At 47.4% G+C, this 27,835-nt stretch overlaps 1 protein-coding gene across 2 annotated transcripts; it reads right to left on the bottom strand.

Moving 5' to 3' along the window:
* Positions 1 to 78: 78 nt before the first annotated feature.
* Positions 79 to 27,284, bottom strand: LOC310835729 (procathepsin L-like). 2 transcript variants are annotated; one of them, XM_083720671.1, is made up of 8 exons: positions 27,131 to 27,284; positions 12,389 to 12,525; positions 8,154 to 8,264; positions 7,790 to 7,948; positions 6,533 to 6,757; positions 4,529 to 4,697; positions 1,780 to 1,894; positions 79 to 469 (listed from the first exon to the last, which is right to left on the bottom strand). In XM_083720671.1, the coding sequence occupies exons 2-8, from the start codon at positions 12,515 to 12,517 to the stop codon at positions 370 to 372; spliced, it is 1,008 nt and encodes a 335-aa protein (XP_083576797.1). In that variant the 5' UTR covers positions 12,518 to 12,525; positions 27,131 to 27,284; the 3' UTR covers positions 79 to 369. The 2 variants fall into 2 exon arrangements, with proteins under 2 accessions (XP_083576797.1, XP_083576796.1); XM_083720670.1 differs by lacking the exon at positions 27,131 to 27,284 and adding an exon at positions 17,713 to 17,804.
* Positions 27,285 to 27,835: the final 551 nt, after the last annotated feature.

The raw sequence follows: 27,835 nt of genomic DNA on the forward strand, positions 1-27,835 counted from the left end.
GTAGTGTGTGAGTGTGTGTGTGTGTGAAGTTTATACAAACAGAATGATTGGGGTGGGGGGGTTCCTGCTACAAGGTTAAGAACTTTGCTTCAGGATGAGACCAGAAATCATGCGGCAGTGGAGCGGCGGCAGCAGCAGGCCCCATTAGCTAAAGTGGTACCTCAGGTTAAGAACAGTTTCAGGTTAAGAACGGACCTCCGGAACGAATTAAGTACTTAACCCGAGGTACCACTGTACACGATTTCCTTTGCAATTTCAGCTTTTCTCAGAGAACGTGAAATTGCATGTTCAACAACTGAGGATTCATAGCTGTGCAACAGGTTCAGGTGGGGCAGGTCAGGAGGGGTGGGATCCTGGCTCTTGAGAAGCTTACAGGGCGGGGTAGCTGGCTTGATTGGCTATGCCACAGTGATTGCCAGTGCCCTTGACCAATCGCATGTAGCCTTGCTCTCCCCATTTCTCAGACCAGCTGACAGAGAAAGAGAGAGAAAGGAGGGGTCAGTACATTATTTTATTTCATGCAATTTATATACCACTTGATTGTAAAAAAAAAAAAGCCCCCTCAAAGCCATTATCACCATCATAACTGTATATTGTCAGTAGTAGTAACAGTAGTATTTTCATTTCCATACTGCTTTATATTTTTAAGGGGGTGAAATCTCTTTTTAAAAATTACATTTTGTTAAGTTTCCAGATGTTTAGCATATACAATCAAAACACAATTTCATCTTTTCTTGGTTTTTTTATCTGCTTCCCAGTTTTCCAAGGAGTTGTTGTTTTTCTCCTTCTGCTACACTCTCTCTTCTATTAAATCATAACCACAGTATTATACTCTAATTATTTCTGTTGCTCATATCTCAAATCCTCCTCGCAAGCTCATCATACTATAATATTTCTTTAAATAGTCCAAAAAAGGCATCCATTCGTCCATAAAACACTCGTCATTAGATTCTCTTAATTTTGCTGTTAATTTTGAGAGTTCTGCAAAGTCCATTATCTTACTTTTCCATTCTTCGTTGGTGGGAACTTCTTCTTCCTTCCATTTCTGCACACATAAAATCCTAGCCGCTGTTGTTACATAAACAACATTAATATTTTTTGGGTGGGATTTCTCCCCCTATAATCCCCCAGGACATACATCACAGAAGGAGGTGGTCTACAGCAGACATCCAATCTGTCAGGATACCTGTTAATGGTCCCTGATTACTTTGCGGGGCAGCCTGGCCATTCTTTTGTAATGGTAAATACTTTAGTTCCTGAAGGCTCACCCTATTCATGCACAAATATGCCCTTAAGACAGAATTTGTGAGCAAAGAGACAATGGGGAGGCTTTCCCATTTCCTTCCTTTCAGAGAAATATTTGAGGTCAATTTGGGGAGTCAAAATGGCTTCAGGACTATTTTCCTGTACTGTTTCAGACATGTGGTTGCTGGCAACCATGGGAGGAGAAGAGGGCTGCCCTTGTGCCCAAATCCTGCTCCCAGACTTGGGGGCATCTGGTTGGCCACTGTGAGAACAGGAGGCTGGACTAGATGGCCCAAGACATTTGGGCACCTGAGACAATCACTCAATGGTGTCCCACCACCAAGGGTGGGAGGAGACGAGCTTCCCATTGCCAAGGGGCCGCTATGGAGGCTGCTGCCCCATGGATCCTGCGGCCTGAGGTGGTTCCCGCACCTCACCTCATGGGTGGGCCAGCCCTCGCAGAAGAGCTTCTCTTATGTTCTTCTGAGCTTTTCCCGACCATCCCCGCCCCGGCTCAGATACCCCTTTGGTCACCTGTTCTTTAGGATCCAATAAGCCGTGTTGTTCCCACCGTCCTGGAGCGTCCCATAACCAACAGCCAGCATGGCGTGGCTCACCAGCTGGGTACACGAGGAGCTGTCAAACACCCCTGGCAGGAGAAGAGACCTGGAGTGAGGCAGGATCAGAACGGGGCAAAGCGGGGAGGAAGGCGCGCCCAAGGGGGCTTCATCCAATATGAGCCTGGCTTGCAGCAGATCCTCCGATATGAATGTAGGGGACATATTTAACATAAATACAAATTTAATAAACAAATAAAATAACAATGACCAACTGGGACCACTCAGAGTAGACCATAGCCGGCTGCACAAACACTCCAACACCACCACCACTCTGAAATCTAATTATCTACCTTGTGTGTCAAGTATGACTTTCCAATGGGAAGCTTTTTGGATTTAAAAAAGTAAATAAATTCCAAGTTCTATTTTTTTAAGAGCACCAGGATCTTTGAAGGGGTAATGCACAAAGAGGGAAGGGGTATGGAGAAGGAAGAGCTGTAGAAAGCCAGGGCTTGTCCTGCCATCCCAAAGAAAACTGCTCTTTAGCGCTCAATAGCCAATTTGGGTTTCCCCTGGTTTGCCATTTGTTCCAATTGATCACCCAAAGAGCCAGTTTTCCCTCGGAAAGGAGCAGGGCAAGGGGGAGAGCACTTGGGCCACACTTTCAGTGGCACACAGGTAGACCGGGGGGCGAGCCCTTTGTGTAGACAGTCCTGAGGTATATATTGTAGACCAGGGGCTGTCCCTCAGACCTTGGGGGGGTTATATTTTGGAAGAAAAAAGAAGAACGCATTCCTATGCCCCACAAATAACCCAGAGAAGCATTTTCAATAAAAGGACACATTCTACTCATGTAAAAACACGCTGATTCCCGGACTGTCTGTGGGCCGGATTGAGAAGGCAATTGGGCTGGACCCGGCCCCCGGGCCTTAGGTTGCCTACCCATGTTATAGACCAATGGCCTGACTTCCCATAATACAGCTTCCTCTTTAAATCAGGCCCATGAGGACTAGAATCTTACTTTATTAACAAGGGAAGGAGTGTAGCTCAGTGGTAGAGCCTTCCCCACATCAGCTCAATCCCTGATGGCATCTCCAGGTGGGGCTGGGAGAGAGAGACCCCTCGGCTTGAAACTCCAGAGAGCTGTTGCCAGCCAGTGTAGACATTACTGAGCTAGATGGAGCAATGGCAGCATCCTCTGCCTCATAGATGGGCTACCTCTATAATTGCACAAACTTCCCCAACCATCCAACTTGATTTAAAGATCCTGGTTTTTAGCATGTGGAGGGTCCAAGTTCCGAAGTTTTCAGGCACAGAACAGGCCTTTAAGCCAAGCACATCCAGTGCAACATAAAAATATTATGTGTGTGTGTGTTCTTTACAGTACTAGTACATAAAACCATATAGTGCAAAACCATATTAAAAGTTTAAATCAGAAATCAGCTAACTATTGTGGGAAGATGCATTCTTCCTTCTCTGCTTAGGCCTGGCGTGGAAAAGTTTTCAGCAGGTGTTTAAAAGTCGGCACGGGTGGTGCCTGCTGGCTTGCTAGTGGCAGAGAGTTCCACAGGATAAGGTCACAGGATAGGGTTCTGATTCTTGTTGCTGTCAGGTGAGCCTGAGTTGGGGAACGACCCTACAATGCTCCTGCAGGTGATCTCACTAACTGAGCTGAGAAAGAAGGCTTCAGGTGATCCCTGAGGCAGCCTGGACCTAAGTTGTTCAGAGATTTGTAAATCAGTGCAAGGACTTTAAACATGACTTGGCAGGGGTTGGGCAGCCGGTACAAATATTTTTAACAAAGGTGTCTCTCGTCCTTGGCCAGATGTCCCCATCCACAGTCTGGTCACTGCATTCTGCACCTGCCAGAGCATCGGAACCAGGTGCAAAGGGCAGCCCCACGTGCTGAACATTGCAGTAGTCCAACCTCAAGCTCACTGCTGCATGGACTACAGTGTCTGGCACTGCTGCTGCAGCCCACCTTAGATAAGGCCCACAAATTAGCCGTCTGTGTCCAGGAGTTGCCTATTATCCCTTAGCTTGTTAAGTATAATTGTATAATTGCACACTGAAATAGAGAGTGCCTGTATGTATGTTGCTAAGGTATCTGAAGAAGTGTGCGTGCACACAAAAGCTTATACCCAGAACAAACTTAGTTGGTCTCTAATGTGCTACTGGACAATTTTTTAATTTATTTTGACTGCATCAGACCAACACGGATACCTACCTGAATCTAGTATGTTGCTAAGGGTTTAACATTGGAAAATCCCATTGTATCTATCTAACTGAGTCAATAATTTACTGTTCATATTCTCTGCTAGCTTTCACATGGGAGTTTAACCTTAGATGATGCAGTTAATGTATTCATCATTCTGGAGGGAGCTGGCTCGGTCTTTTGTACCCAAACACAGTGAGAGGAGGATGTGATAAGTGGCACCTCCAGGAGCTGCACAGAGACACAGCGTATATTTTTGCTCTGGTCATAATTTAAGAAGAGCCTATCCTTGATGCAAATGCTTTATACAACTTTCTGGATGTATTGCTGATTGTTTTGTACCTGTTTAAAGCTTTGAATTGTATTTATGGATCTGGACAATTTTTATTCCAAAAGGAGTCCGTTTTTATGCATCCAATTGCTTCATTCTGCGCAATATTAATAAAGGCAATATACCTGCCACCAAAATCAGACCAGAGGCTGCCACCCTCTCCGAACGTTGGCCCCTCACCTGACTTGTAGAAATGGAAGTAGAAGCTCCTGCTGTCCACGGCCACCGAAACCGGCCCAATGGTTGCCACAGCCTGCTCCAGGGCCACCTCGTTCCCCACTGGGACCACCACGACGGATGTGCAGTTGGCCGCACAGTCCTGAGAGTTGTAACTGCACATGGATCCATCCTGCAGAGAAGCGACAATCACCTGGAGGCGGCTGCAGAGCAGGGCGAGTGAGGAGAGTGGCTGGGGCAGATTCCCCAGGGCTGCATTTGCAAAGAGCCCCCAGGGCTTCCAGGGCTCAGGGCGCCTGCCTGTTAGTCAGAAGGCTGGTGGTCCAAGCCCACCCACCCCCGTGGGGCTGCGAGCAGGATTCTTGCATTGCAGGGGGCTGGACTAGAGGACCCCCAGGGTTCCTCCCAACTCTACAACTCTATGAATGACAGAAACTCGATTTGGAAACTGAGCTCCACAAAAAAGGGAAACATTTCAATCTGCCCTCCTCAGAGGAAGGGCTGCAGTGCAGACTTTGCAAGGCTATGAAGGATCCACGAGAAGCGGACTTTACTGAGCAGTTTGCTGCTTCCAAACTAGGTGTAAAATTTGGTGTGGGCTTATGCATTTCCTTCTGCGCTGGTCCCAGTGGTGCAGCCTGTGTTGACAGCGCCAGGGCAAGGCAAGGGTTGCACCCCCCAACCTCCTTGTGGGTGTCGTGCAGGGGGCAACAGGGGGACCTCTCTGCATGCCTGAGGGGACCACTCCTCACAAGGTGCCTGCCGGTCACCGCATTCACCCTTTCAGCTCAGGGAGCTCCCAGTGGGAGCAGCGGTGGCGCTCCTTGGCCGGCTAATTGTGTCTTCCACCTGTGAAGAGTGTGTTAAGTATTATTATTATTATTAGTAGTAGTAGTAGTAGTAGTAGTATTAGTTTAATTAACATTGGAATAGAAAAAACTCTGTATGTGCTTGTATGTGTTCTGCTGAAAATTGGAAAATCCCATTGGGCTATAATAAAGCAAAGCAGATCCCTCTGATCATCAAGAAGGGGTCTGCGCATGGCGTGTGCTCAGAAGTGGAGGGACGATACCAACAAAGGAGGAATGGCATACAAAGTTAATAGAATATATAGAAATGGCAAGATTGACAAATAGAATAAGGGTCAGGATAAAAAAAAGTATTCAAAGATGGTTGGAAATGTTTTATAGATTATTTGGAAACATTGAAAGCATGTCAAAAAGTTAACAGTAAGAGCAGTAAGAATTATTGAGATATAACGTTGAGAAAAAATAAGATATAGGGGAAACTAGAATACGTAGTGGAAAAGAAAGTAAAGAAAGTAACAAAATGAACCATGTAAGCGGAGGTTCTTTTTTCATGTGTAAAAATGGAAATGATAAACAAAAATTGAAAAAATAAAATAAATGGGTTGATAATCAATTTAGGGTGTTCTCTGCTCTCTCATATTGTGTTTAACTTTAGATCATGTGAGAGGGTTATTAAATTGCAAACTGCCATTTTGAAGGGAGTTGCCTTTGAGTGTTTCTCTGGAAGCCACAAGAGAACAAAGGATATGATAATGAGGTCTCTCCTGGAGAGAAAACAACTGCGGGCTAATGGAAGCTGTGGGGAGAGACAGACCTCTGATTTTTGGTCCAAACAGAACTTTCTTCAAAACAGAACATCAAACAATCAGTGTTACATTCAGATAGTTGTGTAATATCATGTGCACATCCAGCATAGGTTCAGCTTCTTATAAAAACGATATTAGGAGTAACTGAAGAAAGTTCTGTGAGTGAAGCTTTAGAGTCTGGACAATATATGGGTCTGGACAATTATTTTTCCAAGAGGAGTCAGTTTTTATTCACCCTATTGCTTCAAGCTGCAAAATATAAACATATGCAATAGGGCAGACTATAAATTAGAAGTAATGTGAAGGTGGCAAAGGTCTTGACCACACAATTGTGCCCATGTGTGGGGCCCAGATCAGCGAGGCATGTGCACTGATTCCTCCTTCCGTCTTACTTTCTCCAAGTAGGGGTAGCTGGTCTCTGAGTTTATGCCGCCGTTTTCCCGCACGTACTCGAAGGCCTGGGTGATGTACCCTCCATGGCACCCCTGGTTGCCCAGCTTCCAGGAACAATCGATGAGGTTCTGTTCGCTTAGCGGGATCAGCTTCCCTGTCCTGTTGAAGCGCAGCCCTTCAAGTGCTCCAGTGGCGCTGAATGCCCAGCAGGATCCGCAGTGGCCCTGTGGGAACAGCAAGAGGTGGTGAGGCAGAAGTAAATCAAACATGCATGGTGTGGGGGCAGACCCCACCTGGGTCCTGGGTCCCGTTCTGGGAGCCACAGTTTAAGAAGGATATTGACCAGCTGGAACATGTGCAGAGGAGGGCCTGGAAACCAGGCCTTATGTAGAAAGGTTGAAGGAGCTGGGTATGTTTACCCTTGAGAAGAGGAGACTGAGGAGATATGAGAGCCATCGCTCCATAAGACGCACACCCCCCCCTTACTTTTTTGGAGTGAAAAAGTGCGTCTTATAGAGCGAAAAATACGGTAAACATCAGGAAGAACTTTCTGACAGAAAGAGCTCTTTGAGAGTGGAAAATGGACAAGCTAGGAACGTGTTGGCCTCTCCTTCCTTGGAGGTTTCTGAGCAGAGGTTGGGTGGCCACCTGCCAGCTTTAGCTAAGATTCCTGCATGGCAGGGGGTTGGACCCCGAGGGTCCCTTCCAATTCTGCAGTTCTATGACAAAGCAAAAAGTTTTTCTCCTTCTCCCATAACACTAGAACTGGTGGACATGCAGTGAAAGCAGATGCTGGAAGATTCAGACAAAGGGAGCAAATCCCATCAGAATGACATTTTAAAGGGCAGAACTCCCTCCCAAGGGAGCCACCAACTTGGATGGCTTTAAAAGAGGGCTGGTCAGATATGTGGAGGAGAAGGTCAGGGTGGCTTCTAGCCAGGATGGCCCTGCTCTTGTATTTGGGTCCTGCTTGCAGGTTTCCTGTTGGGGCATCAGGTTGAGTCCTGTGAGAACAGGATGCTGGGCTAGATGGACCTCCTTTTGTCTAACCCAGTGGTGTTCTCCATGTGCAGAACCTCAATGGACAGGGGCAGTCCACCTCGGAAAGCCAGTTGCTGGGTATCACAAGTGGGCAGAGTGCTCTTGCCCTGGGGGAAGCGGATGCTGGACTCGACGAGCCATTGGCCTGTTAAAAAAGGCCCCTCCAGGAATCCTGAGCTGGGCCATTAAGTCTCCCCAGGTGGTTCTGGGCTCACCTGGTTCTTGACTGGGGTGACATAACCTTTGGTGCGCCAGTCAACTTCCTTGGGGGTCTCCAGGCTGGCTGATTCCTGGAACAAGGCAACCTTCTTACCGGGTTGGTCGGCCAGGTCAGAACGGAAGCTGCTGAGCATCTCGTTAAACTCTTCGTCCGTCTGCGGGAGGAAACCATAGTTGCTGTGCTCTTACTTCCAGATTTTCAGATTGCCCACCCTGAGGCTGCATCCCAGGGCAAAACCGGTATCCTCCCTCTCCACTCCCAGCAGCTGGACTGCAGCCATTCCCAAGACCTGCGTTCCCCCAAAGAGAACGCTCCCAAATGCCAGCTCAACAAGGGCAAGGCAAGAGAGTTCCAGTTACCAAATCGCCCAGGTGGTTCATTGCCAGCTGGAAGCTCTTCCCCTCCTGGTTATGCTGCTCAATCCTCCGCAGGTTCTTCTCCCAGACGGCCCGACGAAAGGCCTCTTCCTCCTGCAATGGGAAGCTCAATTACGGACCAGTGGTTCTCAAGCTTTTTTCTCTGGCCACACCAAAATTTCCTCATGCCACACTGACCTTTTTCTTGGTAAGAAATACATTAGAAAACAAAAAGAAACACCTCCTAGCAATGCTTGATTTGTAACACAGAACACGCTCTCAAGATGAGCATTATTCCCAGAATGATCTACATTTTGAGAGGAATTCCACTTCATTTATCTAGTAAAAATTTATGTAAAATGAACTCCTTAATTAGGAAATGCCTAAGGGGTTCTGCAACTCCAAGAATATCCTTACTAAAGAATGCAAGTTACCAACAAAAAAGGAGGATTTGGCATTCCAAATCTAGAACTGTACCATCACGTTTATTTACTACCAAATGTTAGATGTTGGAAAGTAAATTCCAACAATGTTTTTCTGGCTTGTGTGTCACTTGAATATGCAGATATAACCCCATTAGTTGCATGGACAGCACTGGGATCAAAATATGTTATAATTCAAAATCCACCTGACAGAATTAAGTCAGTCAGGAAATTATGGAGCATGATAGCTAGTAAAAATAAATTTGATCAATTCTCCCACAATAAATTGATGCTATGGAAAATCCAACTTTAAAAATGGGGATGTATGTGTGCCAAGTATTAAATCTAAATGGCATTTCTGAGGGACAGAAATCACTTCAAGTAACAGAAGTTTTATAGCATATTGTGTGTATTCCAAGCTGGAAGTTGAAACATGCCAGAACATGGCCAGTACATCTCCATTCTGCTAAGAAACAAGGAGAAGATTCTCATCTGGAATGTTTTTCAGAGGAGCCGGGAGCAGCTGGACTGAGCGGGATTGAGATCAGCCCTGTCATCTTATCTCACTGATACACTGTTTGGACAGGCCAGAAGGAGTCTTATTCACTCTCTCTCTCTATTCTGTCCCTGTGTTTCTCTCTTGCAGCAATGAGTTCCGCAGGCTTAGGCTGGAAGGTCAAACAAGACTGTAGTCAAGAAATTGAAGCAAAGCAGCAGCCAGGAGGCCGGATCTTTATTGTTGCAAGAAGACTCCAAACTTCAACACAGAAGATGCAAAACAAAATTCCTTCCAGTAGCACCTTAAAGACCAACTAAGTTAGTTCTTGGTATGAGCTTTCGTGTGCATGCACACTTCTTCAGATACACGAAAGCTCATGCACACGAAAGCTCATACCAAGAACTAACTTAGTTGGTCTTTAAGGTGCTACTGGAAGGAATTTTGTTTTGTTTTGACTATGGCAGACCAACACGGCTACCTATCTGTAACAGAAGATGCAGTGAGGGGTACTCTTTTAAACAAGGGGTACTCTTTTAAATGGGACGCAGGTGGCGCTGTGGGTTAAAGCCTCAGCGCCTAGGACTTGCCGATCGAAAGGTCGGCGGTTCGAATCCCTGCGGCGGGGTGCGCTCCCGCTGCTCGGTCCCAGGGCCTGCCAACCTAGCAGTTCGAAAGCACCTCCGGGTGCAAGTAGATAAATAGGGACCGCTTACCAGCGGGAAGGTAAACGGCGTTTCCGTGTGCGGCTCTGGCTCGCTAGAGCAGCAATGTCACGCTGGCCACGTGACCCGGAAGTGTCTCCGGACAGCGCTGGCCCCTGGCCTCTTAAGTGAGATGGGCGCACAACCCCAGAGTCTGTCAAGACTGGCCCGTACGGGCAGGGGTACCTTTACCTTTACCTTTACTCTTTTAAAAGTTTCCCTAGATTACCCATAACACATTGATGTCACACATATGTCATAAACATGTCATGAACTAGGAGTGGCATTTGGGCTGAAAACTGATGCCATGTCAATCAGAGATTGTAATGGGATAAGGGGGCTGCTCGTGCGTAAGCGTTTAAGCCCTCCAAGCTTTACTATCAGTTCCTAAGCTCTCCCAGTCCGCGGAGCCATGGGTGCATGGCTACCTCAATCGCTGGCAGAATCTGTCAGTGGGCGCTTCCGGAATTTACGCCAACATAAGAGTTCCTTGACGGAAACTCTCCTTCTGGATTCTCTGCATGACAGTTTGCTGCGCGGAGTGGGCGTCCCCAGCGGAGGTCCTGAGCCCTCCCTGCTGTTCTCACTGGAAACATCTTGGAGCCATTCCTCCGACTGAGTTTCTGCAGGAAACTCTCCCTCTCCCCCTACTGGTTCCTTCCTCCGCATCCGAAGGTCTCCTAGCCTCCTTGAGCCCTTCCACCACCTGACTCTCCGATGGCAGTTCCCTGGCAGAGATATTCTACATTCCTATCACTGGGTAAGCCGCAAGCTCCGACTCCCCAGGCCAAGTCAAATACCCCCCTTTGTCTCTCCCAGTATCCCAGTACACTGAAACCAGTTGGACATTGTTCTCTGAATGGTTTTGAGTGACAATCCTGAGTCAGGATGATGAGACTTAACCCCTGGGCAGCATGGCTGGTGAGCGCGTGACCACGCACTTCAGGGATTATGGCCTCGCTTCAGGTTCCCTCTCTGATGGCCGTCTTCTCCCTGAGTAAAGCAGCGCTGGAATGATGAAAATCCACCACGGGAATGATTTGATATGAATTTCTTTCTTTTTTAAAAAATATTGTTTATTATGAATGTAATAAAAATCATACAACTAATCATACATAAATGAGAATAAAAATGTGCCCCCTCCACTGAGACCACTCCACAATGCCTGTTCAGCTTCCCAAAATCTCAACACCTCCTGTGATGGTCCAACCCTTTTCTGTTTTAATAATACAAACTCCAAAACCACCCTCCATATCTTTGCAAAATCATTGCTCCCCGTCTTACCCTAATGGTACATGTCAATTTGTCCCAAAGCTCTTTGTACCATTCTTCCATTTTATATTCTCCTTGCCCCTTCCACTTCCCAGCTATAATGATTTGTGCGGCTGTCAAAAAATTTGTGAGCAAGTCCTTCCTAGCCCCATAGTAAATTGATAATAGTGCTACCTCTGGACTTTGGATCATCATTAACCCCGTAATTTCTCCTATCTCCTTAAACACCCTTTGCCATTATTACTATTTTTTACATATTTACACCCCCATCACATGTGAACATAATTCCCTGTTTCCTGGCATCCCCACCAATATAATATATTTGATTTAATCTCACTGGTGTTAAATACCATCTCCAAACTAACTTATAACAATTTTCCTTTATTTTTATAGACAACATTTTCAACGTTCGTTTCTCTCATATTTCCCCCTAGCTTTGATAATCTATCTGCCTTGTTGTTGCCTTTTCTCACACCTCTTTTAATTGATCTTTTTGATACTCCATTTCTTCTAATATTTTATAAATTTCACTGATTCCCCCTTTTATAAATGTATTTTCTTCTTTATCTCGGCAAATAAATTTAGGACAAAAATAAAAAGCAAGGGGGGGAAATAATGCTTTTATATAATAATAATAATTTATTATTTATACCCCACCCATCTGGCTGGGTTTCCCCAGCCACTCTGGGCGGCTTCCAACAAAACACTAAAATAAAACAACCTATTAAACATTAAAAGCTTCCCTAAACAGGGCTGCCTTCAGATGTCTTCTAAAAGTCTGGTAGTTATTTTTCTCTTTGACATCTGATGGGAGGGCGTTCCACAGGGCGGGTGCCACCACCGAGAAGGCCCTCTGCCTGGTTCCCTGTAACTTGGCTTCTCGCAGTGAGGGAACCGCCAGAAGGCCCTCGGCAATGGACCTCAGTATTATTTTTATTCTACTAAAAGGCCACCACTGTTATATTTATTTATACCTCTCACCTTCCTCCAAAGGAGTCCATTTGGTGCTGCCTGCCTCTGAATTGTTCCTTTCCCAGCTGGTCATTATAAGACTCTCCATGCCCAGGAGCGTCTACCTCTGAATTGCAGCTGCTGGGGGCACAGAAGGGCTGAGGCCCAGATGTCCATCATTAGAACGAAATGCTGAATTTAGAGGGAACCTTCGTCTAATCCAACAAGGCAAATACGTTTTTATAAGTAACCAGGCACTTTGTATGTGCACAGAGTGTCTTTGCCTTTAGGTCCCTTGAAGAAAAGTTGGATTTCCCAAGGGAAATTTCTCTCTGCAATAATCAGCAGTGCTAGTACTTTGGGGGAATTGACATCTTGTCACGGCAAACTCACCTTGAGGTATTGCTTGGCGTGAACTTCCTTCCATCCTTTCCATTCTCCTTCCAGGGCCCAATCCAGTGCACTGGCGGATGTTCCCAGGAGCACCAGCAAGATCAGAGGGACTCTTGAAACCGGAGACATGCCTTAGTCTGCAAGAGATGGGCAAACAGCACCATCGTCAGGCACTGGAAGGGATGAGCTTTGAGGCCAAAGCCTCTGGACAATAATGGAGGCCTGGCGAGTGGGGATCTTGCCCAGCAGGTGCCCCCCCCCCAGCCCTGCAGTGGCCCAGACCAGAGACCTTGGGGAGAGGGGGGCAGAGCAGGTCAGGTCCCCAGAGCATCTCTGCAATCATTTGCAGCCAGCACCTGCCAGGCTGAAGTTTGGAAGCAGCATGTGTACAGTGGTACCTCGGTTTAAGAACAGTCCAATTTAAGAACGATTCAGTTTACAAACTCCACAAAACCGGAAATAGTGTCCCAGTTTGCGAAGTTTACCTTGGTCTAAGAACGGAATCCAAATGGTGGAAGGGCACCAGCGGCAGGAGGCCTCACTAAGGAAAGCGCACCTCGGTTTAAGAACGGACTTCCGAAATGGATTAAGTTTGTAAACCAAGGTACAGTGGTACCTCAGGTTGCAGACTCCGCTAACCCAGAAATAGTGCTTCAGGTTAAGAACTTTGCTTCAGGATGAGAACAGAAATCATGCTCCAGTGGCGCAGGGGCAGCAGTGGGAGGCCCCATTAGCTAAAGTGGTGCTTCAGGTTAAGAACAGTTTCAGGTTATGTACGGACCTCTGGAACGAATTAAGTACTTAACCCGAGGTACCACTGTATATATATATTAGTTTGGTGAGAGGATTTAGTCAGCATGATGTCCTTCTAATTCCTCCTCAACAAAGAGAAAATCTAACAGATTTCCATTGTTGAACTAGCCAGGCAAGTTTCTTCTTAATGGTCACAGTTGCCACCTAAGGACCCCTGTGATGGTGCCCTCTGGGCAAATAAATGGGCCTTGCCCCCCCCTCCCAGTACCTAGAAGGACAAAAGCTGGGGCAGTTGTGGAAGCAGGCTGCAGGCCGAAGCTAGAGAGACAGAGCGATGCTGGACTTCTGCTGGATTCCAAGAAGGGAGACGCCAGAGTCAAGGTGAAGTCAGCTTTTTATTCAGAAAAGGGAAAACACAGCAGAGTCCACCTAGGCTCACCGGCCCTAGTGGAAGACGTTGCTGGGACTGGCATCTGCCCCCGCCCGCCCGCCCTCGGCCTCTGGACTCCTCCCAAGCAGATGCAAGCTGTGGTGAGAAGGAGGGACCCCTCTGGGCTCCTCTGGCCTGCTGCTCAGCAACCGGCAAGACCCTTCGTGATCTGAGTGCCAGCGGAGGCTGGCTGGCTGAAGAGGGACCGTCAGCGCCTGGCTCTCCACTGGGTAAGCACCGGGGACCCCTGAAATATCTCTCTGCTCAGAGATTGGGGCGACATGCATCTGTCTGTCTGTCTGTCTACCTATTGTTATGAGTTTGTAGGTGACAGACCTCTCTAATCCCTTTATTCAGCATGTGTTAAAATATAAGCCAGGCTACCTCCCTGATGGGCCATTAAGAGATCAAAGGAAAGAGGGCTCAGTGCAACATGGCAGATCATAGAGTTGGAAGGGACCCCATGAGTCACCTAGTCTAACCTGCAATGCATGAATCGCAACTAAACTTGCAAATAGTGAGAAGGACAAAAGCCAGAGTTTGGGAGCAGTTATTGGAACTAGAAGCTGGAGACAGAAGCAGCAGGCTGGGAAGACAGAGAGAGAGAGAGAGAGAGAGAGAGAGAGAGAGAGAGAGAGCCATAGCTGATTTCCGCTGGGGTCCAAGGCTATGGGAGAAACAAGACCCCTTTGGGGTGTTGATGCTGCGAACCTAAGCACCCCATAAAAATGCACCCAGAGCCCCAGCCCCACAGGCCACCCCCTCTGGTCTGGGAGGTTCCATAAGAACATAAGAAGAGGCTTGGCTGCTGGATCAAGCCAATGGCACACGGTCCAACATTCTGTCCTCCTCCCAGGGGCCAGCCAGGGGCCTGGCGGAGACCTGCAAGCAGGATCTGAGCACAAGAGCCGCTCCCCCCCCAGCCCCCCCAGCCCCTGGCACTCAGAAGCATTTCCCCCTCTGACTATGGAAGCAGAGCAGAGCCATCCACTATTTTGTCACAAAATTCCACAATTTATCCAATCCTCTTTGATCACTGTCTCCTGCAGGAGTGAGCTCATAGTTTAACTATGTGCTGCATCAAGAAGCCGGCAGCTGAAGTGCAAGCAAATGATGTTCTCACCTTCCCCTTGCCAAACCAGCTCTCCTGCGCCGCCACCCTCCTCCAGCCCCCCCTCACTGCAGAGCCTTATCTTGTCATCTGCAGCAGCGGATGTGGACTAGGGGTTGTGCAAACCCCCTTGCTTGAGCAAGATAAGGCAGAAGGGGAAAGCAAAGCTGCAGAGGACACTTCCTTAGAACCTTTTAAAACCTTTCTATATTCTGGTTATTCTTCATGTTGAACCTTCAGCTAACGCTGGAACTATTTGTGTATTTATGTGCATCATTCAAGTTCCTTTTGCACATTCCCCCACCCCCCACCTGCATGAAATGGATCTTTCAGTGTGGTAGAAGGTATTCTCCAGAACTCCTTTCCCATTGATATTGAGGCAGGCATCTTCACTGAGTTGTTTCATTGAGTTTCCTCAACCAGAGCCAGGGCCTTTTCAACACTGGCTCCGGCCTGGTGGACCGCTCTGCCTCATGAGACCAGGGCCCTGTGGGATCTGATTTCTTTCCGCAGGGCCTGCAAGGCAGAGTTGTTCTGCCTGGCCTTTGGCTTGGAATCAACTTGATCCCCTCCCCCCCTTTCTTTTCCCCTTTCCCCCTCTGTGATGGAACTCCTATTTGGGGACTTCCCTGGCTTTTTCTGGCCCACGTAGGACCAGTCTGGATAGTTGGCCTTGGTGAAGACTTGACGTTTTCTCCTCCCAAACAGTTTTTGATCTGGGCTTCCACTGAAATGAGGCTGCATTTTAAGTTGTACTTTAATCCTGTTTTTAAGTTGTATTTTAAACAATTGTTTTTATACCTGATGTTAGCCACCCTAAGCCTGGTCTTGGCAAGGGAAGGTGGGGTATAAATAAAAAAATATTATTATTATTATTATTATTATTATTATTATTATTATTATTGATGCCTGCTAAGAATTTCTTCACCAGATACATCACACCTACATCACAAAAAAAGGCAGTCCAAAACAGAAATTTTGAATGTTGTTTTTCTCCTGTCCTTGTTTATCTTCTGTCTGGCAGGTTCCTTGATTGGATTTCCTGGGTAGCCTGGCCAGTCTTTTGTAATGATATATACTTAGTTCCTGGGCCAGGTCACAGGCTCACACCCTATTCAAACACAGACATGCCCTTAAGACAGGATTTGTGAAGGAAAAGACAATGGGGAGGCTTTTCCATTTTCCTTTGACCTTGCAGAGAAAACATTTGGTCAGTTTGGGACAGTTTGGGAATCAAAATGGTTCCAGGTCGGTCTTCCTGTGCTGATCTATGTATGTGCTTGGTTGGTGCACTTATGAACATTTAACATATATCTAAGACCTCAAAATTCCTATCACAGAACATAGGAAGCTTCCTCAGTTCGCATTTAACGCAACGCTTCCTAACTTGTGCATTGGAAAACCACACACAAATTGGAACACAACCACCACAGAATTGCAGGGCTGGAAGGGGCCCCCACCCGAGCTCTGCTTAAATACCTCCAAGGAAGGAGAGTCCACAAGAAGAAGAAGATTGTGCACGCAGCTTGCAACATTCAGGAGTTGGCTGCAAATTATTGCAAGGATTCCTGCGGGGGGGGGGGTGTTTGCGTCCTCTTCCCCCTCTCCCCCCTCTCCCAATTCACCTCTTTATCCAGGGCTTAGTGGTGGGAGAGAATAGAACTGGGCTGGGCTTGAGAGGAGAGAGCTGAGGGCTCATGCACGCCTGGCACGGCGCCCACCCCAGGTAATATCAATCTTAGGTTTGGGTCCTGAAATCTCAGCGTCTGGGATGCTCCTGCCCTGGGAATCCTAGTTCCACACAATGTAGGAATCAGGCCTTTGTGGACCCAACTCTTGGAAGCTCCCTCCTGTTAGATATTGGACAGGCACCATTTCAGTTGCCTTTTCAGCACCGGTGGAACAAGACTTCCAAAAAGATTTAAGTTCTCTGCTGTTAGATTCTTTTTTAAATCATAGATTCTTTTTAAAATCAAGTGTATCAAAAGCCACACACAGAAAGCGGCCTCTAGAATCCTAGAACTGTCGAGCTGAAAGGGACCATGAGGGTCAAATGATCCAACCCCCTGCAGTGCAGGAATCTTTTGTCCAAGGCGGAACCCACTACCCTGAGATGAAGAGTTTCATGCTCTACCGGCTAAGCTCTCCACAGGTCCCTTCGCTCACCACTACCCCCCCCCATTTCAATAGCCTGAAACACACAGGAAGTGGCTTGCTATCTATCTTCTTGAGGATGCAAAGTATAGGACAAGGGAACAGGCTGTCTCAGGAGATGGTGGCCTTGCCTTTGCTGAAGAGGCAGGCCAGCCAGCCAGCCAGCCACCAGTCATGGATGCTGCAGGTTGTGGGGAGGGCTGGGCACATTTACAAAGCACACCCCTTAACAGAGCCTCTTGCCTACAACGGAATGGTTCTTTCAAGTCTAATTTCAGCCCTGATCTGGCCCTTTGGCCCTCCAGATGTCACTGATGGGTGCTGTAGTTCGGTGGCAGCTGGAGTGCAAATGACCTCTGAGCCTAGGCTAGCAGGTCAGACTATTCATTGATCTAGCCCAGGACTGTTAGCTCTGGCTGGCAGCAGCTTACTAGGATCTCAAGCAGAGAGGTGTTCTTTCCTTAAGAAGAGCCAGCTGGGCCAGGCCAATGCCCCCTGTCACCCACCACCCTGTCCTCACAGTGGCCCAACAGATGCAGAGCCCAAGAGCAGGAGTTGTGTGCAATAGCAAGTCTCCCCATTTGGGATTCCCAGAAACTGATATTCAGAGGCATTTACGGCCTCTGAGGCAGAACCTTCACCCTCTCCTTCTCACGGGAGATGCCTGGGGATTGAATGAATGAGCTCTGGTTCCAATCTCTATACACTACAGGAAGTTAGGAAGATGCCCACCTCCCAAAACAGGGACCCAGGTCTTTCCCACCACCTGCTCTTCAGTCTGTTTTAGCTGGCAGTGCCAGCAGGCATTAAACCTGCAAATTCCTGCATGCAAAGCAGCCCCTGCCATCGATTCCCACACAGACAGACACAACCTACCTCTCTGTGCAGCAGGGCGGGTTGGGGGAAATAGACTGCCTGTTGGTTTGCCTCACTCTGTGAGAGGAAAACCAACCGTGACACTTACGCAGATAGTTTGCCCTAAAAAGCACAACTTCCTTTTGTTCACACACACACACACACTGGTCTGCCTGCTTGCACAAGTAGGTTGCTGGAAAAACAGGCCGGAAACAAAAAGCCATGTTTTTGTTTTTTAATATAGTGTTATTAGAGCCATGTTGCAGGTCAATTTTGCGGCTTCTTAAGAAATTCAGACTTAAAAGTTTCTCACCCTTATGGAAGTCTGTGGACAATGCCTGCTTAGAATTGTGGGTGCATGAGTTGTTGATAAATGACCAAGCTACAAAAATTGCACCACTTCCTGGAATCATAAACTTACAGAGATAGAAGCGATCCTGAAGGTCAACCCTCTGCAATGTAGGAACCACAGCTAAGAAATCCTTTGCAGATGGCCACCCAACCACTGCTTAGAAACCTCCAAGGACAGAGAGTCCAGCACCTTCTGAGAGATTCTGTTCCACTCTCGAACAGCTCTTGCCTTCAGATAGTTCTTCCATTTAGAATCTCCTTTCACAGAATCATAGAATCAGAGTTGGAAGAGACCAGGAAGGTCATCTAGGGTGGTAGATAATAATGAATCGGAAGAGACCCAGGCATCATCCAGACTGATTCCCCCCACAAAACTCGCAACCTCATTAAGGGCCCGAGTTGCAGAAGTGTCATTTATTATAGGAAGATGTCTATCCTATCTTCTCTCAGTCTCTTTTCCAGGCTAAACAGATGCAGCTCCTTCAACTGTTCCTCATAAGGCCTGGTTTCCAGATCCTTGATCATCTTGGTCACCCTCCTCTGCACATGTTCCAGCTTGTAAACATCCTCTTAAATTGTGGTGCCCAGAACTGGACACAGGACTCCAGGTGTGGTCTCACCAGGGCAGAATAGACTATGACCCCCCTTGACCTGGACACTAGACTTCTGTGGATGCAGCCTAGAATAGCATTAGGGTCTTCATGCTGCTGCATCTCACTGCTGACTCATGCTAAATGTGTGGTCTACTAAGACCCCTAGATCCTTTTTACATGTCCTACTGGCAAGCCTGGTGTCCCCCATGCTATATTTTTGCAGCTGGTTATTCCTGCCTAAGCGCAGAATCTGACGTTTGTCCCTATTGAAAGTCACTTTGCTAATTTGGGCCCAGTTCTCTGATCCGTTAATAATAATAATAATAATAATTTTTATTTATACCCTGCCCTCCCCGGCCAAGGCCAGGCTCAGGGCAGCTAACAAGCAATAATAAAAATAAGTTGAATGAATACAACTTAAAAACAAGATTAAAATACAACATTAAAATATTGAAACATTAAAATATTAAAATGCAGCCTCATCACAGGAGGAGAAAGAAAAAAGAAAGAGGGGGAGGGAATCAAATTGGCTCTAAGCCAAGAGCCGGTTATCCCAGTCATCGACAAGGCCATCTAATGAGTCGCCAATAGGAGCAGGGTCCCGCAAGGCCTGACGTCATCTATCAGGATCCATCAGCCTTTGCGGGCAAGCCCAAATAGGCTTGCCACCTGAGCAGGGGAGGTGCGGGAAGTCAATCTTGGCTTTCAGAGTGTAGTGATCAGACCATGGCACTTCTACAGGGAGGAGTATGATGACATCTATGCCAGCACCAAAGATCAGATCCAGCGTGTGGCCTGCTTGATGAGTGGGGCCCAAAACAAACTGGGAGAGCCCAAGTGTTGCCATGGAAGACACAAGGTCCAGAGCCTGTGAGGAGGGAGCGGCATCGGCATGGACGTTGAAGTCTCCCCAAACCAGTAAGCTTGGGAACTCCAAGGCCCAGCCCACTGCCACCTCCAGCAGGTCTGACAGCGTGGTTGCCGGTGTGCTGGGTGGCCGGTACACCAGCCAGACAGCCAGGCTCTCCTTGGTGCCCCACACGAGACCAACACATTCAATGCTGGAGATCGCCGGTGTTGGCAGAGCTCTGAAAGAGCAATCCTCCCGGATTAACAACGCTACTCCTCCCCCCCCCCCCGATCCACAGTCCGTGATTGATGGAGGACAGAGAAATCTGGGGGTGTTATCTCATGTAGGGAGACTACTTCGACTTCCCTACCCGGGTCTCCGTCACGCAAGCCAGGTCAATCCCCTGCGAGACAAAAAAGTCACGCATGGTGGTCGTTTTGTTGCCTATGGACCTGGCATTGCACAGCACCAATGACGGAGGTGGGTAATCCATGCTCACCCTTGGGATGGGGCATAGATTGGAAGGGGTTCGAGCATCACTGCATCTCAAAGCCCTTCGTCATTCCTCCCTAGCCCTTCAATAGTGGAAATCCCAGACCCCATACTAACCTCCCCAATAGAGGGATAACATCCCCTCACTAACAAGTCATCCCTGGGCCAGGACTCCTGGGTCAAAATGGTATGGGGAAGGTTTGATAGGATAAGTATCCATAGAAGATAAAACCCAACCAACCGCACCCCTAGCGGGGAGGGCAGTCCCATGGTGTTTCGTTAACTGTCAATCCCCCTCTCCCTCCTGAATTGATTGGAGGACTGTTGGTTCTATCTGTGGCTGTGGGAGTATTAATGAGGTATGTGCTATAAAATGTGGATCACTGGCCAACAAAGAGCCAGCTTTGAATTTGGAAGATCTGTCCATCTTGTTTCACCAGGAGTACAGTAGAGAAGGTTGATCATTCTGATAAGTTTTTGGAACATTAGGCAAAGGTCCAGATGTAGATTGGGTGCTGGATTTCTCCAGTTTGGATTGGGTGCTGGATTTCTCCAACATAGAGTTCTTTAGGTGTTGCCATAGAAATGTCGGAGGCGCCAAATTACTCATCTAATTAAGTGTCACTTAAAAAGGGAACAGGGAGTTACACTGATATCTTTCTATGGGATAAAGAACTGTTGGACGTCTTTAAATATTGTGCTCTAGGCTCTACTTTCCTTATATTTTGGGTAGAAATCTCAGTCTTTATACTCATTAGCCTCTTCTTCAGGTCTTGTAATTCTAGGCTTACAGAATTATTTTCTTCCTCCGGGCAGTTGGTGTTTCTAGTGTTGAGCTTGGTTTCCCTTGTCCGCATTAGCTTTGACTCTATGCAAGGGACCAATTGCCTCCTTGTCTCGTCCTTAAATACCCTCACTGGGAGGAGGGGGGTCGGGTCATAGTCATCCTCCTTTAAGGGGGGTGAGGTTCCCCCAACGTTGTTACTCGCTGTTTGTTCTATTTGCTCCATTTTCTCGGCTTCCTCGACCCGCTCTGTTTCTGAGCCAGGGAAGATGGCGGTGGCTCTCTGCCGATTCTTTGTTTTAGAGGAATTGTGAGTCCCAATTATGCTCTTCTGGCTCTTTGCACCTCGTTTTCTCCTTCCGGCAGGCATTCCGATAATTAACAAAGCTATATCAGTCGAGGGCTGCCTGCTTATTTTATCAGCAGACGAAACCTGCACTTGTTCAGTAGGGCTGTTATCTAACCTCCTTAGCCTTCCTCATTGCACTGGTCAGGTTGAGCCACGAAAGGCATAAAAGAAACCTTTCGTTTTCTGCAGGGAGGGAATGCTTCTGTGGTGAGGAGCAGGCCTTGCAAGTGGTGCAAACCCCCTCACCTCAATCAAAGGCCTCAGGCTGTGTGAAGGTCAGTAATTAAGCCTCTTCCATGCTTCCTGGCCTGGTCTGAGGAGAGACAGTTGGAGGTCTAGGCCTCAAATCTTCCAAGTTTCGGCCACTTCAACCTTCCTGGCCTAAAAGAACAGGTTTTAGCAGGGAAAGCCCCCCCCCCCAACACACTCAGAGATGGAGATTTAAAGCACAGACCTGGAAAGAACAGGGCAGAATTTAAGTGTGGATAAGCCCTTAGATTTAAAAAAGAAGTTAATGTTCCTCTCTCCTGACGCTCAGCCCTTCCGATGTGCACCCAACTGTTAAGGCAGGCATAGGCAAACTCGGCCCTCCAGATGTTTGGGGACTACAACTCCCATCATCCCTAGCTAAGAGGACCAGTGGTCAGGGATGGATCCCGATTCTGTTTGCTGCTCCCCTTCCCAATTTGGTGCCACCTGCAAATTTGATGAGCGTCCCATCAATTCCTCCATCCTTAGTCATTTATAAAGACGCTGAACAACAACGGACCCAGGACAGAACCCTGCGGCACCCCACTTGTCACTTTTTTTCCAGGATGATGAGGAACCATTTATAAGTCCTCTTTGGGCTCATTCAGCCAACCATCTACAAATCCACCTCACAGTTACTCCATCCAGAAACTTCATCTTAAACCCCTTTGGAGTATTTCTTACAATCATATGGTATATAAATTTTATGAAATAAATGAATAAAATTATACCAGTAAAAGCAAAACTCAGCCAAGAATGTTTCTCTGTCCATCTCCTCAGATGTCAGACCCACTGAGTTAAAGTGCGTGGAGATTATTATTTATCAAATGCCTGGCTGAAGGGAAAGTGTTTGGGCAAGTGTTTGCCAAGGTGCCAGGCCTGTGGAAGCAGCAGGAACACTTTGTAAGGGGGCAAGGGGCAGGGGCAGCCTAGGATGCTTCACGGTTTGAGGCAAAGCAGGAAATTTCGCACTGCCTTCTCCTCTTCAGCCTCTCTTGCAGCCTCCACATCCTCACCCCAATAATCATTAGGCATTGTTTCTATAATGATTTCCATTGTTGAAGGTTTGAGGAGCATGCCACTCAAGGCTTATTCATACGCATGCTTTATCAACATCTGTTGGGTTAATGGATTTTTATTTGCCATTCTAATTCCGTTTTTCATTACTAAATTGGGGGGGGGGGCAATAGAGCCGATGGTAAGGCGTTATAGTGGGTCAAAGGGAAAGTTCCGTTATATTTGGAAAAATCCCTAAAATATAAAGAGAAGAAGCTAAAACAAAGTTTTTGCCACAATGTCCCTGAGCCCCAACTTCTGAAAAGGATAGGACGACTGTGACCCAGATGAATATTAGCAGCATCAAGGCCAACATAGCTCATCACCAGTTATCTAGTGGGAATCAGGCAGTGATAAAGCAGTACAGGCTAAACATTGGACCCAGTAGCCTTGTGGCCATTGCAGTTTTTCTACAATTATTTTCATCTTTCATGATTCATGTAAAAGGAAGAGAGCTATGTGGAGCTGTAAGCCAAAGACAACTACTTGTGTTTCATCACTGCAGTGATGGCCATTGTCAACACTGAATCCGATGCCATCTTAAGTTCTTGTTGTCAGGTGCTCCTTTGTATTCAGATCAGGCCTCAGCAGCATAACATAGCACTTGGGGAGGAAGATGCAGCCCAGGAGCCCCGCACTGGAGGCCAACATAGAGAGGATCTCCACGGTCCCTGTGTACTTGCCCTTGGTGCTCAGGTAGGTGGGCAGAAAGGACACCCAAACACTGCAGAAGACCAGCATGCTGAAGGTGATCAGCTTGGCTTCGTTGAAAGGGCCAGGCAGCTTCCTGGCTAGGAAAGCCACCGTGAAGCAGGTGGCAGCCAAGAAGCTCATGTAGCCAAGGGCAACATAAAACATGGCCACAGACCCTTCGCTGCATTGCAGGATGATCTTTTCCACCCGGGAGTGCATGTCAGGCTCAGGGAATGGGGAAGAAGAGCCCAGCCAGATGGTGCAGATGAGAACTTGCCCCCCGCTGAGAGACTTCAGAGAAGTGTGACTAGCCCAAAGTCACCCAGCAGCTGCATGGGGAGGAGCGGGGAAGCGAACCCAGTTCACCAGATTACGAGCCCACTGCTCTTAACCACTACACCACACTGGCCTCTCTGACAGGGAAGCTGCAATACCCAGGATCATTTGGGGGACGTCATGTGCTTTAACTGCTCACTGGATGCACTTTAAATCATAGCATCCTAGAACTGTAGAGTTGTGAGGGACCCCAAGGGTCATCTAGTCCAACCCCCTGCAATGCAGGAATCTCAACTCAAGAACCCATGGCATGTGGCCGTCCAAGCTCTGCTGAAAAACCTCCAAGGAAGGAGAGTAAATCGCCTTCTGAGGGATTTCCTCCCACTGTCAAGCAGCTCTTGCTGCCAGAAAGTTCTTCCTGGAGTCGGAATCTCCTTTCTGGTCGCTTGAAGGCTTCAGGTCCTCAGGCTTCAGGTCCTGAGGGCCTCTGGAGCAGGAGAATAATAATAATAATAATAATAATAATAATAATAATAATAATAATAATAATAATAATATTTATACCCCACCCTCCCCAGCCAAGACCGGGCTCAGAGCGGCTTACAAGCAATAATAAAAACAAGTTGAATGATTACAACTTAAAAACAAAATTAAAATACAACATTAAAATATTGAAACATTGAAATATTAAAATGTAGCCTCATCACAGGAGGAGAAGGAAAGGAAAAAAGAAAGAGAGGGAGGGAGGGAGGGAATCAAATTGTCTCCAAGCCAAAGGCCAGGCGGAACAACTCTGTCTTACAGGCCCTGCGGAAAGAAATCAGATCCTGCAGGGCCCTGGTCTCATGAGGCAGAGCGTCCCACCAGGCGGAGCCAGAGTTGAAAAGGCCCTGGCTCTGGTTGAAGCCAAGGCAAGCTTCCTCCCTGGGATGCCCTTGAGTTATTGACAGGGCTCTCATATCCATGTCCGGAGCGACAGGGAGCAAAACATATCTCTCTCCCCTTTCTCCACCCCATGCAGGATGGCAAGGGGTCTGTGCATCCAGCTGGGAAGAAGGTGGTGGGAGTGTGGAGCCCAGCCAGGAGCTGGCTGTGGGCAGGATCCTTGCACTGCTGGGGGTTGGACTGGATGCCCCTTGGCACCCCTTCCAACTCTGCCATGCTGATTCTCTCGAGCAGCTGGTGGGGGAGCAAGATGCAGAAGAAGGGGAGGCACAACCACACCCCCCCCAACAGCCCCCTCTGGCCTGACCCACGGTGGCCTCATTCCAGCACACTTTGACCCCCCTGGTTATATTTTTCTTCATTCAGCTGCCAGACAACCCAGCAGCCTGGCCCGTTTGCCAGCTGATGTCACAAAGTGCTGCTTTGCAAGCAAGCCTTATAATGCCCTGCAAGGGGGATGCCTGTCAGATGACAGTGAGAGTTGGTAGAGAAAGATGGATTCTCCAGGTAGGAGGCCTAGAGGAGATGAGTGGCAATATTATTATTGTGAGGTGATGCTATTACAATTCCAAAGGGAATGTCAAGCAGGGAGGGAGGGGGAAGAGAGAGAGTGGAATTCTGGTGGAGACGGAAGATGGAAGGAGGCTTGGAAAGGGAGTTTGAAGGGGGGCAGGGGAGAGTCAGTTGAGAGCGGTGGGTTCTAGAAGGGGGCACGAGGGGGGGGGGCTGAAGCTGAGCTGTCTTGATAGCCAGCCGCCACTGGCGTTTATTTACCAAAGACATAGTGTAATGCATCTTAAAATTCAGCGAGGCGATGCCACTACATAGAACAAGATTGTGCATTTTAAAAGTTTCAATTCAAAAACAAAAACCCAGGACAGGAAAATGGGGGGAAATAAACCTTATTTAAAAAAAAAAAGAAAAAAAGAACTAAAATTACTCCAGAAAGCAACTGAGTTGTCTCACCATCTTCACATCCATTTTTTTAAAAAAATCCCAACAAGAAAGTACAATCCCCAAGCGCTTTCCCTTCATATTTAAAAACGCCCCTGCCAAAAACAAAACTTAGGCATTCCTGTCAATCCGTACGTCTATGTCCCTGCCCCCCCTTCATGGATCACTGCCTTGCCGTGGCGAAGGGGCTTGAATAACTCAGAGAAGCTATGAGTTATGCCGTGCAGGGCCACCCAAGATGGACAGGTCATAGTGGAGAGTTTTCACCAAACGTGATCCATCTGGAGCAGGAACCAGCAAGCCCCTCCAGTATCCCTGTCAAGAAAACTCCATGGACAAAGACAACAGGCATATAAAAGTTATGACGCTGGAAGATGAGCCCCTCAGGTCGGAAGGCATCCAACATGCTACTGAGGAACAGTGGAGGATAAGGACAAGTAGATTCAGAGGTGATGAAGCTGCTGGGCCAAAGCCGAAAGGACGCTCAGTTGCGGATATGCCTGGAAGCGAAAGGAAAGTCCAATGCTGTAAAGAAAAAAATTGCATAGGAACCTGGAATGTAAGAACCATGAACCTGGGTAAGTTGGATGTGGTCAAAACTGAGATGGCAAGAATAAATATTGACATCCTGGGCATCAGTGAACTAAAATGGACGGGAATGGGTGAATTCAGTTCGGATGACCATCATATCTACTACTGTGGGCAAGAAACCCGTAAAAGAAATGGAGTGGCCCTCATAGTCAACAAAAGAGTGGCGAAAGCTGTGCTGGGATGCAATCTCAAAAATGATAGAATGATCTCGATTCGAATCCAAGGCAGACCTTTTAACATAACAGTAATCCAAGTTTATGCACCAACCACTGGTGCTGAAGAAACTGAAATTGACCAATTCTATGAAGACTTACAACAACTTATAGAAATGACACCAAAGAGGGATGTTCTTCTCATTATAGGAGATTGGAATGCTAAAGTAGGGAATCAAGAGATAAAAGGAACAACTGGCAAGTTTGGCCTTGGAGTTCAAAACGAAGCAGGGCAAAGGCTAATAGAGTTCTGCCAAGAGAACAAGCTGGTCATCACAAACACGCTTTTCCAACAACACAAGAGACGACTCTACACATGGACATCACCAGATGGGCAGCATCGAAATCAGATTGATTATATTCTCTGCAGCCAAAGATGGAGAAGCTCTATAAAGTTTTGCTTCACTTTCAAAGCGTCTCTACTTATCCCTACATTCCAAGCAGAGATCTTTGTTTAAAAAGAAATTCTTAGACGGCTTTGTAATAAATTGGCTTAAAACCATGACTCATGAAGCTGGTTCCTTTGGTGAGAATAAAAGTGGGGGAGAAAAGACAGGATAGGACCACAACCAGCAACTGCAATACCTGAAGATGCTGTTTTCAACAAGGAAAAAAAGGAAAGGAGCAGAAGTGAAATCCAGACCTGAGGTCCTATCCTCTGATCTGAAAACCCAGGTCCTTCGTTCCAGATGGTAGGAGTGGGTGGGCTCACTATTGGGGGTTTTCCTGCATAGAATTTGTTAAAAATACATTTCATGGCCAATGTGTTTAGCACTGCAACATGAGAGCAGATTTCAAGGTTCAGTACTAGCAAATATTATCCTGACAAAAATTTGGGAGTATTGCAGAGTCTTTTGGTCTGAGGACTGATCCTGCTGATGGCTTCACTCACTGCCATTTGTTTATTTGAAATACTCAAAATCTTTCCACAACCGCTCAAGATAGCTCTCCGCATCGGTTTAAGACAATTACATTCAGCAAAGACAAACCTAAAGCTGAAAGCATTAAAAAAACCAACAACTTTAAAATAACATCCGCTTGTACCTTGGATCTCAAAAGCCTTGCAACTCGAACGTTTTGGCTCCCAAGCGCTGCAAACCCAGAAGTGAGTGTTCCCGTTTGTGAACATTCTTTGGAAGCTGAACGTCCGACGCAGGGCTGGATTTAGGTCTGATGAGGCCCTCAGCTCCTGAAGGTAATGGGGCCCTGAGAGCCGAAGCCGCAAGGCAGGCTGGGAAGTGCTGGGCCTGCCCAGTTAAGTCCTCCAGGCCTGACTGCCAACGGGGGAGTCACTCTGAGTCATGTGACTTGGCAGCCAGTTTCACTTTTGCTTCTCTGTAAGATGTCAGTCAGAGTCAGTCGCCTCAGTTCTGAGCAGCAGGGAATCTCAGGCAGACTGTTTGGAAGCAAGTTGTTTAGGAAGAAGTGGATTTTAACGCAGTAAAGCTCTTCTTCTCTAAAACTCTGCATTCTTAATTTACGCTGCGCGTCAGATTGTGCCTATGCTTACACAAAGAAAGACTACAAGCCTAGGAGACGTAGTGGACCACCAGCTGAGCATGAGCCCAGCGTGCGATGCAGCAGTGAAGAAAGCGAAGGCTATTTTAGGCTGCATCAACAGAAGTCTAGTGAAAAGTGCCACTCTATTGTGTCTTGGTCAGACCACACCTGGAATCCTGTGTCCAGTTCTGGGCACCACAATCTAAGAAGGATGTTGACAAGCTGGAAGGTGTGCAGAGGAGGGCAATC

The sequence above is a fragment of the Podarcis gaigeae genome (genome assembly GCF_964106915.1).
Source record: "Podarcis gaigeae genome assembly, chromosome: 18".
In the NCBI taxonomy this organism is placed as follows: Eukaryota; Metazoa; Chordata; class Lepidosauria; order Squamata; family Lacertidae; genus Podarcis; species Podarcis gaigeae.